Source organism: Drosophila takahashii, chromosome 2R (genome assembly GCF_030179915.1).
Source record: "Drosophila takahashii strain IR98-3 E-12201 chromosome 2R, DtakHiC1v2, whole genome shotgun sequence".
Taxonomy (NCBI): domain Eukaryota; kingdom Metazoa; phylum Arthropoda; class Insecta; order Diptera; family Drosophilidae; genus Drosophila; species Drosophila takahashii.
The window spans coordinates 37,140,949-37,157,424 of NC_091679.1; the positions used below are offsets into that span (position 1 = coordinate 37,140,949).

The window sequence follows — 16,476 nt, forward strand, 5'->3', positions numbered from 1 at the left end:
TGCGCTGCGTAGGAAGCCAAAGAATATGTGTGGGAAATCTCAATCTTCTAGCTTTTGTAGTTTCTGAGATCTCAGCGTTCATACAGACGGACAGACGGACAGACGGACATGGCTAGATCGACTCGGCTAGTGACCCTGATCAAGAATATATATACTTTATGGGGTCGGAAACGCTTCCTTCTAGATGTTACATACTTTTGCACGAATCTAGTATACCCTTTTACTCTACGAGTAACGGGTATAAAAATTCTTATAGCTGCATAATTAAATTATATTTGTAGGGTTATAAAAATGTGACTACTATTATTTTTACTACTAAACAAATTAAAAATAAAATGTGCTTCTTATTCCACCGTGACGATTTCATAATAGTCACAATTATTTCAAAAATCCATTTGAAATTAAAACAACTGACTCACTTAAAGATGTATCATGAAATTCATTGTGGGTTGATGATCAGTTAAGCTTGAGGTTTTGATGACGCACTACCCGAATGTTCAGCGTGATCATTACCTTATAGTCTACAAACCTCCTGCCAACTTTTGAATTTTTTTAAGCTTACGGTAGACAAGTTTTATTTATTGTTATTAGTTACCAATATGTGTATATGTTTCCTTATATTCATCTTGTATTGAGAAGTCAACAATTATACAGCTAAGCGCAGTGTGAATACCGAGAAAGTACAATAAATTATAGGTGGACTTCAGCAAAACGTTGTAGACTATCACATAGATAAACGGTATTCGTGGGGGCTAAAGCTATTTACAGAGAATACACTTGTAAGATTATAATAAATAGTTGTACGTAAGATCGCAACATAATAATATCCAACGGAAAATGCACAAATGAGAAACACAAATCGGGAATTGTGCAGGACTTGTCCCAATAGATTAAAGAACGATTCGAAACGAACTCGTGAACAGCCAAGTTTTAGATTGCATTGCAATGAGCAACATTCAAAGTTTTCCAAAAGCGCGAGAAGCCTTTAATCGCTGCCACTTATCAGCGACTCCTGTTGCTCGTCATCGTTGACCCTACGTGAATAATTATCCTGTTCAAAAGCAGTTCGTTTAAGCAGAATACAAGACTCACCTCACAATGCTTGGCTTATGGCACCGGCAGACCTTTCTATATACAATCCTAAACAGCTTCATCAGCGGATCGGAGTCGTCGTTTCGCATCAGCAGGGAAACGAAAACCAGGGCCACGAATATGGGTATCGAGCCCATATAGAACATGGGCGAATACGGTTTGTTCTTGAGCAGGACATCGAACATGATGGCCAGCGGAATCTGCAGCGACATGGCCAGCGTGCCAATCAGGGAGGAGGTCAAGAAGCAGCCCCACAGCCACAGAGCCTCGGCCAGCACAGTGCCAATTAATCCATTGAGGAATAGAAGGGCAAACTGCCCCTGGCTGGGCAGCTCAAAGCTTTCGATTTTGGTGAAGTGGAGAATAAAGAATATCGGCCACAATAGCAACAGATTCCACAGACCCACAAAACCTGCAAAAACAGAGCCGAAGATAAGCAAAGATAATAAACCAAAAAAATACAATGACTTGGGCTCACCGAAGAACAAAGGTATATCGACCTTTTCCTCCGTATCGCTTTTTCGCTTCACGAAAACCAAATAAGCGGCATAGAAGAAAGCACTGAAGAGGGCCAAAAGGACGCCTCGCGTCATCTTGGTGTCATGCAGGTCGTTCATGGTGATGGCCACCACGCCGCCAATGTTCATGGCCACCGCAATCACCTTGGTGATGGTCAGCTTGTCGCCCGACGCCGAGGGAAACACGGCCGCCAGGCAGATGATGAAGAACGACGACGTTGAGCTGACCAACGTTATCATGGCCGTCTCGTCCATTTCCAGGGCCAACTGAAAGAAGTAGTTGGCCACGAACCAGAGCAGGCAAAAGAGCAGGGCCGTCTTGGCCGTCTTGTGGTGGGTCTTCTGCCGCCTAATCCTCAAGCTGGCGGCATACGAGAGCCTGGCCATCAAGGCGTCGGTGGCTTCGTGGGCGGACATCTCCCTGACCTCGGCCATCTTGCTGAAGCGCACACTCCGCACACTGGAGTCATCGCTTTCGGTGCCGGAGAGGGAGTTCGAGGTGCCATTGGTGGCAGGGGCAGCCAGATGGGGCGATCTGATGGGCACATAGGTGGGGTCACCCTGGGAACGTACAGATTTAAAGGTTACATAGGTTCCTTGGTAGTGGTTAAACAGATTCTGCTTACCAAAACAGCCTGATTGGAGTAATAATTCTCGTCGTCTGCATTCTGCTCCATCATCTGTTGGATACACAATGTATTAGAGGGGTTTATAATTGGGTCAGCTAATTTCTTACAGCATAGTTTCCATTTTGACGCTCGCAGGACTCTTTCCAGGGAGCCAGGATGCCAATGACTAGCAGGTAAATGCTGAACATGGAGGTCTTAAAGTATGTGCAGAAGAAGGGCTTGTCAAAGTTGGCCTCATTGTAGAGAAACTGTTAAGGGAGATTAAGAATTAGAATTTTTGCGACTATGTGCTATAAGAAATCCTCACCTTTGTCAGCTCGCTGGAGGAGACCCAAACCACATCGACTAGTATCAGTATTGATATGCCCAACACGAGTTTCTGCGTGCGACCTAGCATGATTTTCAGCTTGCTTTTCAAATATATCCCAAAACGATGTCTTTCCCCTCCGGTTATCTGTGGGTAAGTAACTATTTACGCTTGTGCCGCCAGCGTTTCAGTTTCATTTTTGCGACGTTTTTCGGTTCTGCCTTTCGGAAGTGATATAAGTTCCCTGGCCAGTCGATTTAAATCTGGTTTCCAGGCAGATAAACCTTCTGAAATGGGAAATAGGAAAGAGGTAAGTGGGTGGCTTTCGAGGGCGGCAGGGAGCTGCACTTATTGATTTTGATTTGGCCAGTGGGTGCGGCATTATTCAAGGCGCAAACTACCATTTAACACGTTCGATTCGATCGGTTTTGGTCAGGTAGGTAGATTTATCACTCAATTAGCGTCTGGTTCCCCAGATATCCCCATCCAAATTGCGGATTAACGCTGACAGATGCGATCACTGATCACTTGAGTATAAACAAATTAGCAAGATTCCGGGGGGGACTGACTGATAAGATAGCTGGTGATTCCGAAAAACCAATTGTTTGGTTGGTAAATAGAAATACGTTTAAGGGGGCGGAGTGGGCGGCAGGTTGTTGATAACAGCCCAAAAACAAAATCAATAATTGCCAGCAGCGATATGGGAACTGCAAAAAGCAACAAGTCTACTGTTCACCTATTTAATTGCGTTATTATGGGCAGTTTAATGGTTACGCTTGGTTAATTTATGCAGTTTTTACCATTTGTTTCCTCTTTTAAAGGCTGCCCTTTTTTCCTCGTCCAAATGCCGCTGCCGCAGCTGTTTTCTTTGCTTTTTAGCTGGGAAATCCCCTTCTTTGTTCTCTTCCCGAATGAGGCTCAGATTATAGGATCTGGATAGCGCTTTAGTCAGCTGGCTTAGCCTTTTTTAATTTTTGTGCGTTTAATACTGAAATTCTATTCTGATTTCCGATAATTTTTAATAGAGGTGGACCTAAAACGCTCATCGATGTTTGACGGCGGCTATCGGCGTCTCCACATCACTAATAGGGTCTTCCCACAGAGCTCCATCCACCATCTACCATCCGTTGAACGGATGGTCCGTAAGGTTTTGCCGTTCCGAAAATTTCCCAGTTAGTCCGCCATCCAATTTTAACGGACTTTGACGGGCTCTTTTATGCGATAGTTAGGCGATGTTTTCTCGGTGCAACTCTGAATTCTTCCTCTTGACTGTGAAAATTGGAACGATGACTGCGAGAACAAATCAAATCGATGGCGGGATAAAATTAAGTAATAGGGGGATTCCCTAAACTGTTGAATTGCTTAATTGTTGAATTTTGGTCAGCTGTTAATCAGCTGTTCTATACAAAGTCAACTTTCAGAAATTTCAGCAATTCAACAGCCTCGGGGCTGTTGAAAATTTTGTTGAATTGCTGAAAAGCCAGAGTTGTCACCTTTTTTTAAAAGTCGTGGCAACTCTGTAACATTTTAGTATCACCAGTACGCATTATTTATTTTAAAATCAACTTAGAAAGCATATTTGTGGTTCTTTTTACCTTGGTAACACTTTTAGACAGTAACTAGCAAAAATAAATCAAATTTTACATGCTTTAAGTTCCGTGAAACTTTTCAACAAATAACAGCTGTTTGAAAATTCAACAGGAACCATTTTGGGTCGTTCCCTTAATTGCTGAAATTTTTTGTTGAATTTTCAACAATTCAGCAATTCAACAGTTTAGGGAATCCCACTTCTATAAAAAGAGGCTATTATCAGGGTTTCCTAACAGAAATCTTAAGATTAATTTTATTCCCTGTAAACGTTGGAATTACCAGTTTTTTGGCGCTAAAATTGAATTATGTTTGAAAGACTAGCTGAAATTGTCATACATAATTAAAAACCTAATTTCTCATTTAGCTAAAAGATTACAGAGGGTGAAATGGGTTTCCTCATAAAATTAAAAAAAAAACACATTAGCCTTAAGAATTTATTTTAAAGTTTATATCAAATGTACATATATTATAACTGGTTATACATATGTATACGCAAATATATACTTCTAATATTTTTATTTTAAACTTTAAAAAGTCGCAATGCTAGACCTTTAAATAAGAGTCAGTTTAAATAATAGTAATTTAAAGATTGATTATAGATCTATAATTTTGGCCTGATCAACATTTTACATGCCTTGAGAGCCGAGCCCTCTTGCCCAGGATTCCAACGTCCCCACCAAATGCCATCTGAACGGCATAAACTTGTTTTTGAATTTTCGTATCTGCCTGTCAGGCAACTGTAAAAAGAAAGAAAACAATGTTAAAAAGGCTAAAATTTACAATTAAACGCTTGGCTTACCATTGTCTAGTTTCGTAGTCCGGCCACCACCATTGAACTCTATTCAAAAACCTATTCTCATGAGAGACTGTATGTTTGTGTTTTTGTGCATACAAAAATTGTTGATTTGTAACCTTGTGTTCCACGTGATTCCTTAAGGCATCACCAGCGTTTCCCGAATACGATCCTAGTGTTTTTATAGCGTATCCTTCTGAGTTACTACCAACCACAAAGTTATCATATCGTGCGTAAGCTTTCACATTATCAAAATCCTCGAGCTCCACGTACAATTCATGCCTGCGATTTTTTGTTAAGTGATGCAATACTTCAAAACCAATAAAATACTCGCCACTTAAATTGCCAAAGCCGAATTCTCTTAAACAGTTGAAATGAAAGCTTTCACTCCCATCGAAACGTCGAAGAATTATCATCCAATCAGGACCTGCGGTAGTAATATTCTCAAAAACAGCCGAGAACGGATGTTTAAGGCCTTCCGTTTCAATACATCTAATATTAGGTACTTTAGAGTGGTTTAGGATCACCTTTGGAAGATTTGAATTATCGCAGCTATCAAGATTTATAGTGTATTTCGCAAGTCTGTCATCTTTTTCCTTAAGGTTAGCAGCATCTATTTTAGCATTCGATTCCAGTTCAATAATTCGAGATTTAAGTTTGCCTTCTTCAAGTTTGTATTTTTCTGTGGACTCAGCAAGATCATTTTCCTTTTCCATAAGCTTTGTCTCCAAATTCAATATTCTTTCTGAAAGCGTTGCATTCTGCAATTGGCATTCCTCAAATTTGGTTTGCAGCGTCTGCAAATCTTCATTGTTTATCAGATTGGAACTTCTTTCTGCCTGGTTTAATTTCGTCGCATGGTCACTTCCAGTTTTCATTTCTTTTCTTGACTCGCCCTCATTTTGAAAGATGTGGTTTTGCTTCATTAAATCGATCGTAATATTCAACGATTTTATTAAATCGTTCTTATCCTTTAATGAATCCTTGTAGAGCAATATCTTTTCCTCTAGACTCGATTGATTTTTCTTAGAGTCTGCTAATTTTTTCTTTAGCTCATATACTGTTTCATTGGTATTATTGGTCTCATTTATGCTTTCGATATCGGAATCGCTGCTGTGCTGAAACATTAATTTTTTTTTAAGTAATGACCGAATTACAATTTGTTTCTAAACTTACCGACGATGCGTCCGTAGCTAAAGATCCACTCTGCTCATTTGATGCCATATTTAACATATCTTTTCTCATGTCAACAAGTTTTTATTCTATTTTCCAACCTAAGTTTGTGATCATATAAAACTACAAGTAGTTTTAAACAGATTAGTCCGCGAAGATGTGAACACATTGAGCAACCAATTCGTACTGCTTCTAAGACTGTATGTCTCCGACTTTTTATACAGCTCGAATTTGTATAGGCTTTTTTCTACCAGTGGTAATTTTTAATCCTAAGCAGATGGTCACTAGGTCCTAAGCCATCAATTTTTATTTGGATAAATACGCGAATTAGTGGCAGATGCAGGTTTAACCGATAATTACCTATTCTACCTGCTTTGGATAGGCAGGTAAAATTAAGATTTCTATTTAACCTATTAGGCACATTCTGGGAAAGTACTTTAAAAATTTTAAAGCCTTTTAAATTTTCAAATAATTCTGTTGAAAAAATATGTCACATCTTGTTACCTGCAAGAATTCAATTAAAAACGCTATTTTTGATTCAAGGAAGAATATTTATTCCACGCTCTGTGCAATACACTTATATAAATACATATATATTGAATACAAAATATCTTTGCTCCTCTCTCTGAGTGTGTGTGTGTAAAACATGTTGCAAAATTTGTAGGGTTAGCACAAAGATTCAATAATATATTAATTATGCTGTTAAATACATAAACAAAGTTTAAATGCGTTCGATTTCAGTTTTTGAAGTATTCGATCGTTCAAGATTGCGTTATTTGTTTTTTTACTTTTTTGTTGAAGAGTACATAATTGTGTGTTTTCTGATTTGGTTATCATTTGGATACTTTTTAGCCAGCATGCACAGACTGAAATGAAGAGAAAGGAAACGTAAAGTGAATCGAAATCAGGGAATCAATATCGCAAAACAAGGCTCAAATCGAACAAAGGAAGCAAACTAAATCCGCGTCCTCATTTGTCTACCAAGTCTTTTGATTGCCATTTGTTTTGGTTTCGTTTGGGGTCGTCGTCGTCGTTCTTCATCCCGACGAGCTTCGAATAAGGCTTCGAAGTTAGATAAATTCAGAATTGGAACGTACCCGAGCAATGTCCACGCCGGTTATGTTCTTGACCAGCTCTGGCACTTTGTTGACGATCGACAGGACCTCGCCGGTCAGCTTGGCGGCACCGATATCGCCGTTTCCGCTGGACACCATCGTGATCTTCTTGGCCTGGGACAGCGGAGCAGCCACCTCGGCGGCCACCTGGAGAAGAAGATTTAGAATTTAGTAAAAACCAGATACATTTTAGGACCCTTCATCCCACCTTTGGCAGCGTGTCCAGGAGCATTTCCACCATGGCTGCTTCGCGGTACTCGCGGTAGGCCTCTGCCTTCTGGGCCATCTGCTCGGCCTCCGCCTTTGCCTTGGCGGCAATGGCAAAAGCCTCGGCCTCGCCGCGAATCTTAATCTGCAATAGAAGAAGGATTAGCTATGGGCCAGATTCTATCCACATTTTTAGGTGGTCTCCTACCGATTCAGCCTCTGCCTCGGCTTCCATGACCACGCGCTGCTTGTTGGCCTCGGCCAGCTTCTCCATGCGGAACTTCTCCGCCTCGGCCGGTCGCCGGATGGTGGCCTCCAGCTCCCGCTCGCGACGCATGATCTCCTGCTCCTGCACGGCAATCTCCTGGGTGCGCTCGATCACCTTGACCTGCATCTGCTCCTCCTTGATGCGCTGCTTGGTCTTGGCCGCCTGCAGCTCGTAGGCCATCTCAGCCTCGGCCTTTTTGGTCTGCACCTCCACATCGTAGGCGGCCTTCTTCAGCTCAAAGTCGCGCTGCGCCTTGGCGATGTCGGTGTCGTTGAGGAATCTGGCAGCCATGCGCTGCTCCTCGGCAATTGCCTCCTTAATATGGGCCTCCGCACGGGCCTCAGCCTCGCCAATCCTTGCATCTCGCTTCACCTCCGCCGTGCGGGCCATGCCCAATGACCTTAGATAGCCCTGGAAAAGGAAATTGAGAACGGGGAGTCAGTGTCCCGTTTATCCGAAAAGAAGCAAGAGAATGCGGCACGTTTCCCAACGATTCCACACACAGGCGGTTCAGCGGTCATACGCACCTTTGAGTCGCCCTACATTGGATCCATGTGGACATGCAAGAAATATATATATATATACACATATACAAGAGGTTATTAGGGAATAAGGCACTAGAAGCCAGTACACAGTGATGGGAATAGATTACTTAAAAATAATGCTTTAAAAATATAGTTTTCTAGAAATTGTTATAATACTAATTTGTGCTGTTCCTTAGAATCTCATTAAAAACTCATTAAAAAAATAAAATAAATTTAAGGTAGCAAAATGTATTACCCAAAATAAATATTTATATATTATACATAGCTAGTTCCCATCACTGCTGATGATTGGGTTAGTTTTGCAGGGTTTATGGCCATTATTAGATTAGACTAGAACTACGCACCTCCTCATCGCGCAAATCCTTGATGGTGTAGGAGACCACGGTAATTCCCATGTTGGCCAGATCGCTGGAGGCCACCTCGAACACCTGCTTGCTGAACTTCTTGCGGTCCTTGTAGATCTCCTCCACGGTCATCGATCCCATGATGGCACGCTGATGGCCCTCCAGGGTGACCAAGGCGATATGGTTGATCTCCGCCTCCGTTTTGCCCAAAAACTGCTCACAGGCGGTGAGCAGCATGTCCTCGTTCTGACCCTGGACCTTCACCTGGGCGATTCCCGTCACGGAGATTGGCACTCCTTGGCTGGTGTACACGCAAGGACTCTCCACCTGGAGGGTCATGGTGTTCAACGAAATTCTGTGGGGGGATAAAGAAAAATTACTTTTTGGAATTTCATAGAAAATGTTATCACTACACACAAAAAAATTTGCTTGGTAAAATTGACCAACAAAGATAGTTACGTAACTATTAAAATAGTTACGTGTATTTTGTTTTTGCTTTGGGTTTGTGTCTTTGCTAATTGTGTGTATTTTGTTGTTGTGAAATGACTATTTACTTAGTAGAATTGACAATTTTGCTGGTTGGGGCCTGTTTGACAATTATTACAGTTGATTTTACCAAGTTTTTTTTTTGTGTGTAGGGATTCAAATCGTTATTTGAGATTCAAATCAGATTATGCAAAATGCTATCTTTTAAATGATAAAGTCGATATATTTGCTTACAAAATTCTGAAGAATTTGCGAACATGAAGAATATCTACTGAAGAATTCGCGTTAAAATTTTTAGAAAATAGTAATTTTTTTGGAAATTATACAATATAATTAAAAAATAATTATTAATTATTAATCTGAATAAAATTAATTGGTAATTAATTGTTAAAAAGCTTAGAATAAACATTTTGTTTGAATCCCTGGTAAAAAAAAATGTTGTATACCCACCGCTGAACCTGCTGGATCGTGGGCCATACGAAGGCGCGACCTCCCGGCACCAAAAGCGGCTTCATGTAGCAGCATCCTGCGGAGAAATCGAACAAAAAACACTTTGTTTACAAAACATTGCAGTATTTTGGATTACAGCATCACAACGCCGTTTAAATGCGCGCGCATGGCTTCGGAGTGCTTCCTCTTCCTACTGTTCCTATCGTTCTCTTCTTCTTCTTCTAAGCGGTACACAAAAATCGATAGTGACGTCATTAGGGGTGGGGTGCGTGTGGGTGTGCGTCTGTGTGAGTGCCCATTTTATTTATATTCGCCGAATTCTTTAATTAATTCGCCAATTGGTCGCGTTTTCGAGTATATAAAGATTTACCGGAGACCACTAGCGCCTCGTTGGGCCCGCAGGTCACGAATCCCCAGGTCATTTTTGGACCGCTCTTCGATATTTCCCTCTCAACGATGACTGATAACAGCCGCTCTTCTGCGATTGTTTTATTTACGCTTGGTTCTTTAGAGTTCGGGTTTTAGCAGGTTTAATTGCTATATAGGCGATCCACAGGTCTTGTTTATCGGTCCAAATATACAAAATCACTCCCGAGGGACTCGGAACGAAAAACGCGACCGGTTCGGTGAACAATTCGTAGCACAATAAAACTAAAAACAGCTCTCTCAATCAATTGAAATATTCTCATTCTCTAATTCTCGATTCGCGTGTGCGCAGCTCTACTTTGGCTTAACCCCTATCCTGTTAAGTGGAACCGAACAGACCTCTCAAATAATCATCATGGTAAGTTATTTACTGTCTTATTTTCCTAGAAAGCTACGTAGGTTGCATATGTATAAAATGTTATATCGTAGTTTCCATATAAAAAAAACGAGGACGGAAGCTAGCTTCGGCAAGCTGAAATTTTAATACCCTTGCAGATTTTACGAATTAAAATTTGACTAGAATAGCAACATAAATTCTTTAAAATTAAATAAAAATTAAAAAAAAAAAAAATCAGAAAAACTTTGAAGATATTCAGAATTCTAAACAGAAACTGGGATATTATTTTTAGGGCCATGATAAAATTTAATTTTAGTAAAGTAAACAACATTTTTCATGCACGTTATGTATACAAACGAATTCTTCTTTATTGGTCTACGGAATTATTTGTTACATCTCAAAGTATGGATCGTAAATTTTAGTAATTAATTAATGTTTAAAACGTTCGCTTTCTTTTCCGTGGAATAAAGCCGATTTCATATCTTTATCATTCATTCTTGAAACCAGAAATCTGGAATAGTTCTTGAGAATTCGAAACAGAAAATGCGACTTAAAATAATTGTATCCGTGGATACATTTTTCTTTGGTGCACACTCATACGAACAGTAGACATCGCCTAAGGGAAACTTTGACAATTTCAAATATTTTTTTTTAGATCTTAACGAATGATTTGATTAACGCAAAGAAAGGTTTTGAAATGAGATCTTTATAAAATCAACCCGTGATAAAACTTTAACGATTAATTTGGCAGCTAAAATGTCACATTGGTAAGGATTGTCATTAATCAAACTTCGCTAAATGTTCTGCTTGGGTAGTTGAGACAAAATAAAACGAATAATAATTAAGGACAGTTTATCTTAGTCTACAGTCGACATCTACTGCATTTGGGGACACGGCACACAATCATAGCTTTCGGCTTAGGTCTAATCAAAAAGGAAAAAGGCATCTCCCCTTCGTTTCAGTGGCCCGAGGAGCTGCTGTCCGTGAAGTAGGGATGCTGCATGGCGGCCTCGGCGCTAATCCGCTGATTCGGCCGGCAGACGAGCAGCTTTTGCAGCAGGTCGCGACCCTTGGAGTTCAGCCTAGGCACCAGTTGGCTCCACGAGGTGATGGCCGGAAAGGCTGTGGATTAAATAGGATTAAATATCGATTAAATATCAGTGGTTAACCAATAAGTTGGCTGCCCTACATGGAAGCGCCACGTAGTCGGAGAGGTGCGAAACACCCGGCCAGGAGTCCTCGTTGGGGGTGCCCAGCACGCGGAAGATCTTCATCAGCTGGTCGAGTACATCGGAGCCGGGGAACAGCGGTCGTCCAGCGTCCGCCAGCTCAGCCAAAATGCATCCGGCCGACCACATGTCGATGCTGGTCGTGTATAGCTTGGCTCCGAACAGGACATCAGGTGGCCGGTACCACAGGGTCACCACTTCGGCGGAGTAGCACTTCACGGGAATGCCGAAGGCTCGAGCCAGACCAAAGTCAGCCAGCTTCAGCTCGCCGTTCTTGTTGATCAGCAGGTTCTGCGGCTTCAAATCCCGATGCAGGACATTGTGGCTAGAAGAGTATATATTCTCGATTTAGTCTGCGAGTTTAAGGTGAAGGGATATCCTTTTGTGGATATCCTTAAGCCATACCTGTGGCAGAAGGCAAGGCCGCGGAGTAGTTGCAGCATGAAGCTGCGGCAGACGGCCATGTCGATCTCCCCGTTGAGGCTGTCGAAGTACTTTTTGAGGTCCTGGTCGCAATGCTCGAAGACCAGGGTGAGTTTCTTGTCCGAATGCAGGACGTCTATCAGCCGCACGATGTTCTTGTGCTTCAGCTCCTGCGGGTTAAGGTTGGGGCGGAATCAGATGAGTTGGATTCAGATCCTGTCCTAATCCTAATCCTAAGACTCACCTTCAGCAGGCAGATCTCCCGGAGGGCGGAGCTGGGCACACCCTCGTCGTCCTCGTCCAGTCGCACCCGCTTCAAGGCCACTATCTCCATGGTGTCCCGATTGCGGCCCTTGAACACCGTGCCGTAGGTGCCCTCCCCGATCTTCTCCATCTTGTCGTACTTCTGCATCCTGCTTCCTGGAGGGGATTATTCTCTTTGGCTTAATAAATAGTAAAAACTCCGAGGATTATTATTTTTGCAGTTTGTTTTTGCTGCCAGCGATTCGTGCGCCTAACAGCACGCTGTTACTGGCTTACAGCACTCTGCCAGTGGCTTACAGTGCAGCTGGCATTCGGCTGTTGCAAAAAATACCGAAATATACCAACAAGTACTAATTTCAAAAAGTGGTTTTTCAAACAATTTAAATTGAAAAATTCTTTTAAATTACTTATATTGGGAATTACTAATGATAAAAAAACGTTAAGTTCTCAAACATTAAACAGAAAGTCTCAAAAATGCATAGATACAATTTGTTGTCCTTTCTTTTCTTATAATATTTCACAGAATGACAACTTTGATCTGCTGCGTCTGCCAGATGATGTCCTTATCCTTATTTTTGGTAGTCTGGATCGGCGCACCCAACTGATGTTGACCGGCTTAGCTTCCCACTTCATGCAGATAATGCCCCAAGTCTGGCGATCTAAGTACAGATCCCTCAAGCTGTCGGGGGAAAGTTGTGTTATGTGCGAAATGAATTTCGAGCTTTTTTTGGGAAGCCTGCGGAGCACTTTACGTGTGCTGGTAACGGACAGTCTGCCCCGAATAAACTACGACATTCTCTTTGGCTTTGTGTTCCCCAATCTATATGAATTTGGTTGCGAAGCATATTGTTTAGATGATTCAGATATCCCCAAAATGATTAAAGCATTTCCCAACTTGAGAATCTTCAGACCCCGAGGGCAGTTTACTGGCAAATACATGGACGAATTTCCGTTATTGGAGGATTTAACGGTGACCAGCAAGTTCCAGCCCACCTATTTTATTCAGATCCTTAAGACTCAAAAGCTTAAGCGTCTAAGATTCCAAAACCCTCTTACTGAGGAGATGAAAGCAATCGGTCTGCCTCTCGAAAGCTTGAAAAGCCTAGAGGTCTTGCAGTGCTACAGTGGTGAACTGGAGAGATGGTTTCTAACGAAGCTGGAACATCTTACTTACTTGAAGCAGATTATTCTATGTGATTCTCCATGCAGCATCGACAATGTGCTGCTGTATGCAAAACGAAGAAAAATCAAAATGATAGAAATAACGGCGAGCTGGTTTTTGGTTCATGTTCCAAACCTTAATGTTCAATGCAAGACCTTGAAGGTGATATCTTATCGTATGTGTTCATATAATGGGTGCTTTGAAAATATAACCGAAGTATTTGCCATGAATTGTTTTATCGAAAACGAGGAGGTATTTCAAGCAATGTTGCAAAATTTAAAGACATGTGAGATCCTGGGGCTTTTGTGCTGCCGCTTTCGATTTAGAGAATTTACATTTAAGGCACGGGAGATTGGCGTGAACCGTCGTACAAAACTTAATCTCCATTTGGAAAAAAAAAGGGCTGGAGTCGCCAACTTTCTGAAAAGGTAGGGAGTCTAAAGTAATTTAAATTCCCAATGTTAATACTTTTGTTAATAGGATTATTTTGCTTCAATGACCTGGAAGATGGAAGGCGAACATAATAATTTTCAGCTGCACCTGGATCATCCAAAAATCACTTTCAATTCGAAACCACTTGAAATTTATTTTGACTAAAATGTTTTGCTAAACTGATATGTGAGCAAAAGCTTTTTGAATGCGAATTGAATTTATTTTAGATAAAACATTTTTAAGTTTGTATTTCATGAAAAAATCCATTATGTGTGTTATTAAGATAATGAATACTTATAACCACATTTAATGTTTATTAAAGACGTTAATTAGTTTTATTTACAGTTATTCAATGAATAATGCCTCTTTTTTATAGTAAGAATCAGACCATAATTAGACTGTAAGAATTTAAAATAAATGAACTTGTCAAAACTACTTAAAGATGTTGTTTTGGGGAGCCACAAAATTGGCAATTGACGATACAGCAGCATACGTAATTCAAAGTAAAGGTAAAACCAACATTTCTTAACTTTTTATTTGTAGAATACCAAGGCTGGCTTATTAAGCCTGCCAGACGATGTCCTAATTCTCATCTTCCAATATCTGGAGTTGCCCACCCAGCTGATGTTGACAGACTTTCATCCTCGTTTCCTGGAAGTAATGCCCCATGTCTGGCGTTCTCGGGATAAATCTGCTAATCTCTCCCTGATCGAAATGCATCTGAGCGACAAGGATCTTCGTTTCTTCCTGGAAAGCACTCAACGATCGCTCAATGCTCTACGATTGAAGATGGAAAAACAATCAAACTTTGATATTTTCACCGACTATGTGTATCCGAATATGAAAGATTTTCGCTTTTCAACGCATTCGTTTTCGTTGAATGACTCTGATTTACCGAAAATGATTAGGAGTTTACCTAATTTGACGACTTTCAGTCCTTATGGAAAGCTTACAGGGCAACATTTTGAAGAATTCGAATTTCTGGAGAACCTAACGCTTTCGTATTGCAGCAAAATGCAGGTCAGCAAATTGATCGACATTCTGAAAGTCAGAAAGTTAAAAAGTCTGAAACTAGCCCTTTTTGATGAGAATCACACCCAGATGACCGATTTGCCCTGGGAAGGGATAAAAAACCTTGAGTTGCTGCAGTGCTACACCTGGGAATTGGAGAACTGGTTCCTACCAAAACTGGGAGCTCTTAAGGACTTGAAGCAGATCATTCTATGTGATCACGATGTGGATGGTTTTCTCCAGAGAATCCTGATGTCTGCAAATCGGAGTAGTATCAAAATGATCGAGATAAATGCGGGAATGCCTTTTTTCCATGTGATTAGTCTAAATCTAAATGTCCCTTGTAAGATAATGAAGGTGGCAAGTTATCATTTTTATTCATACGCAAGTTGTTTTGAAAATATTTTTGAAGTTCATTTAATAAGGTGCCACTTCCCCAAGAAGGCTGCCTTTGAAAATATGATGCAACATTTAAAGGCTTGTGAGTACCTGGGACTTGAGTACTGCAATTTTTATTTTAAGGAAGTCACACTTGTAGCAAGGGATATTGGCGAGGACCGAAGCACAAAGCTCAATATGCATTTGTACGAAAACGTATACCAAAGTAACAATTTCGTGGTGAGTGCTTAGCGTTTGTATATTGCTTACATATTTCACATTGCAATGCTAATTTCCTCCTTTATAGGATCACGATCTCGACATCACATGGACTGTGGAAGGCGAACATAGGTTTTTTCAGCTGCACATGGACCACACAAAAGTCACTTTAGACTGCCATCCAGTTTCTATTTATTTTGAATGATATAAGTAATCCTAAATTAATAAATAAACTGCCATTTCAGCTTTTTAGAATGGTGATATAGTATAATATTATTATATTAATTAATAATTTTCCAGGACAATACCTGTTCTATGGACAAAGAAATAATTTTTTTGTATTTTTTAAAGTGGCTCTTAAACGGTTTTTTGACGTGAAGGTTACAGAAAACCACCTAAGAAAATGACGGAAAAAACTGTCGCGTGCGACATGTAGCGTGTGACTGTCACTTCGATGCCAATAAAAAATTAACCGCTCAATATTTTGTAATCAAAACAAATACATTTTAAAGAAGAAAGAACAAGGAACACCATTAAATTAACTGCATTAAAACATTCCTTCACGTTTCGTTACAATCGAAAGTTAAGCAGGAAGTAAAAAACGTCACTTCTATTGGTGTCGCGTGCGAAAGTCTTGGTTTTTTTTATATATCTTAAAAACGAAAAATGTCCCCAAGTCAGCCCTAGTACGTATTTTAGTGCTAATCAAGACCTTTAATTTGAGCCTAGTGCCAAAAGAAAAGAAGTACTGGAAGATGGTTTTTTCACCTGCAAAGCGTACGAACGTCGCGTGCGACAGCAGAGAATTCAATATTCAATAGAGAATACTCACTTAAGTTTTCTCCTCCGCATGTTCAAAAAACCCAAGTTCCGCTTTCTCGTTCGCATGTTAAAGTTGCAGTATAAAGGTTTGCGGGATAAAGGTTTTATCCCGACTTTAAATTTAACATGGGGACGAGAGAACGGCCCCAAGAGTAGGTTATAAACTGTGTAATCCACAATTGTGTAAAATAAATATAAACGACAATATTAACTTGAAATTAAATTAGTTCGGCTTGGAAATCGATTGGAAAGCAGC

At 40.6% G+C, this 16,476-nt stretch overlaps 5 protein-coding genes across 7 annotated transcripts; 1 reads left to right on the forward strand and 4 right to left on the reverse strand.

The window, feature by feature from the left end:
* Window positions 1-558: 558 nt before the first annotated feature.
* LOC108054382 (solute carrier family 35 member F5) lies at window positions 559-3,568 on the reverse strand. Its single transcript, XM_017137300.3, has 7 exons — window positions 3,347-3,568; window positions 2,547-2,833; window positions 2,347-2,487; window positions 2,237-2,290; window positions 1,571-2,171; window positions 1,093-1,504; window positions 559-1,034 (listed from the first exon to the last, which is right to left on the reverse strand). Exons 2-7 carry the CDS (start codon window positions 2,634-2,636, stop codon window positions 986-988), a joined length of 1,347 nt encoding a protein of 448 aa, XP_016992789.2. The 5' UTR covers window positions 2,637-2,833; window positions 3,347-3,568; the 3' UTR covers window positions 559-985.
* Window positions 3,569-4,562: 994 nt separating this feature from the next.
* Window positions 4,563-6,288, reverse strand: LOC138912482 (angiopoietin-related protein 7-like). Its single transcript, XM_070213415.1, has 3 exons — window positions 6,106-6,288; window positions 4,936-6,047; window positions 4,563-4,873 (listed from the first exon to the last, which is right to left on the reverse strand). Exons 1-3 carry the CDS (start codon window positions 6,172-6,174, stop codon window positions 4,738-4,740), a joined length of 1,317 nt encoding a protein of 438 aa, XP_070069516.1. The 5' UTR covers window positions 6,175-6,288; the 3' UTR covers window positions 4,563-4,737.
* Window positions 6,289-6,632: 344 nt separating this feature from the next.
* On the reverse strand, window positions 6,633-10,167 carry Flo1 (flotillin-1). Of its 2 annotated transcripts, XM_044393172.2 has the most exons (8): window positions 9,888-10,167; window positions 9,518-9,593; window positions 8,582-8,936; window positions 8,220-8,231; window positions 7,633-8,103; window positions 7,426-7,569; window positions 7,200-7,364; window positions 6,633-6,968 (listed from the first exon to the last, which is right to left on the reverse strand). In XM_044393172.2, the coding sequence occupies exons 1-8, from the start codon at window positions 9,937-9,939 to the stop codon at window positions 6,951-6,953; spliced, it is 1,293 nt and encodes a 430-aa protein (XP_044249107.1). In that variant the 5' UTR covers window positions 9,940-10,167; the 3' UTR covers window positions 6,633-6,950. The 2 variants fall into 2 exon arrangements, with proteins under 2 accessions (XP_044249107.1, XP_070070141.1); XM_070214040.1 differs by lacking the exon at window positions 8,220-8,231.
* On the forward strand, window positions 9,607-16,233 carry LOC108068586 (uncharacterized). Of its 2 annotated transcripts, none has more exons than XM_070214042.1 (4): window positions 9,607-9,804; window positions 10,236-10,301; window positions 12,720-13,786; window positions 13,839-14,202. In XM_070214042.1, the coding sequence occupies exons 2-4, from the start codon at window positions 10,299-10,301 to the stop codon at window positions 13,855-13,857; spliced, it is 1,089 nt and encodes a 362-aa protein (XP_070070143.1). In that variant the 5' UTR covers window positions 9,607-9,804; window positions 10,236-10,298; the 3' UTR covers window positions 13,858-14,202. The 2 variants fall into 2 exon arrangements, with proteins under 2 accessions (XP_070070143.1, XP_070070142.1); XM_070214041.1 differs by lacking the exons at window positions 12,720-13,786; window positions 13,839-14,202 and adding exons at window positions 14,334-15,419; window positions 15,487-16,233 and having other exon boundaries at window positions 9,719-9,804.
* On the reverse strand, window positions 10,611-16,360 carry Cdk5 (Cyclin-dependent kinase 5). Its single transcript, XM_017158248.3, has 5 exons — window positions 16,231-16,360; window positions 12,177-12,375; window positions 11,915-12,102; window positions 11,470-11,834; window positions 10,611-11,402 (listed from the first exon to the last, which is right to left on the reverse strand). The coding sequence occupies exons 2-5, from the start codon at window positions 12,342-12,344 to the stop codon at window positions 11,239-11,241; spliced, it is 885 nt and encodes a 294-aa protein (XP_017013737.1). The 5' UTR covers window positions 12,345-12,375; window positions 16,231-16,360; the 3' UTR covers window positions 10,611-11,238.
* Window positions 16,361-16,476: the final 116 nt, after the last annotated feature.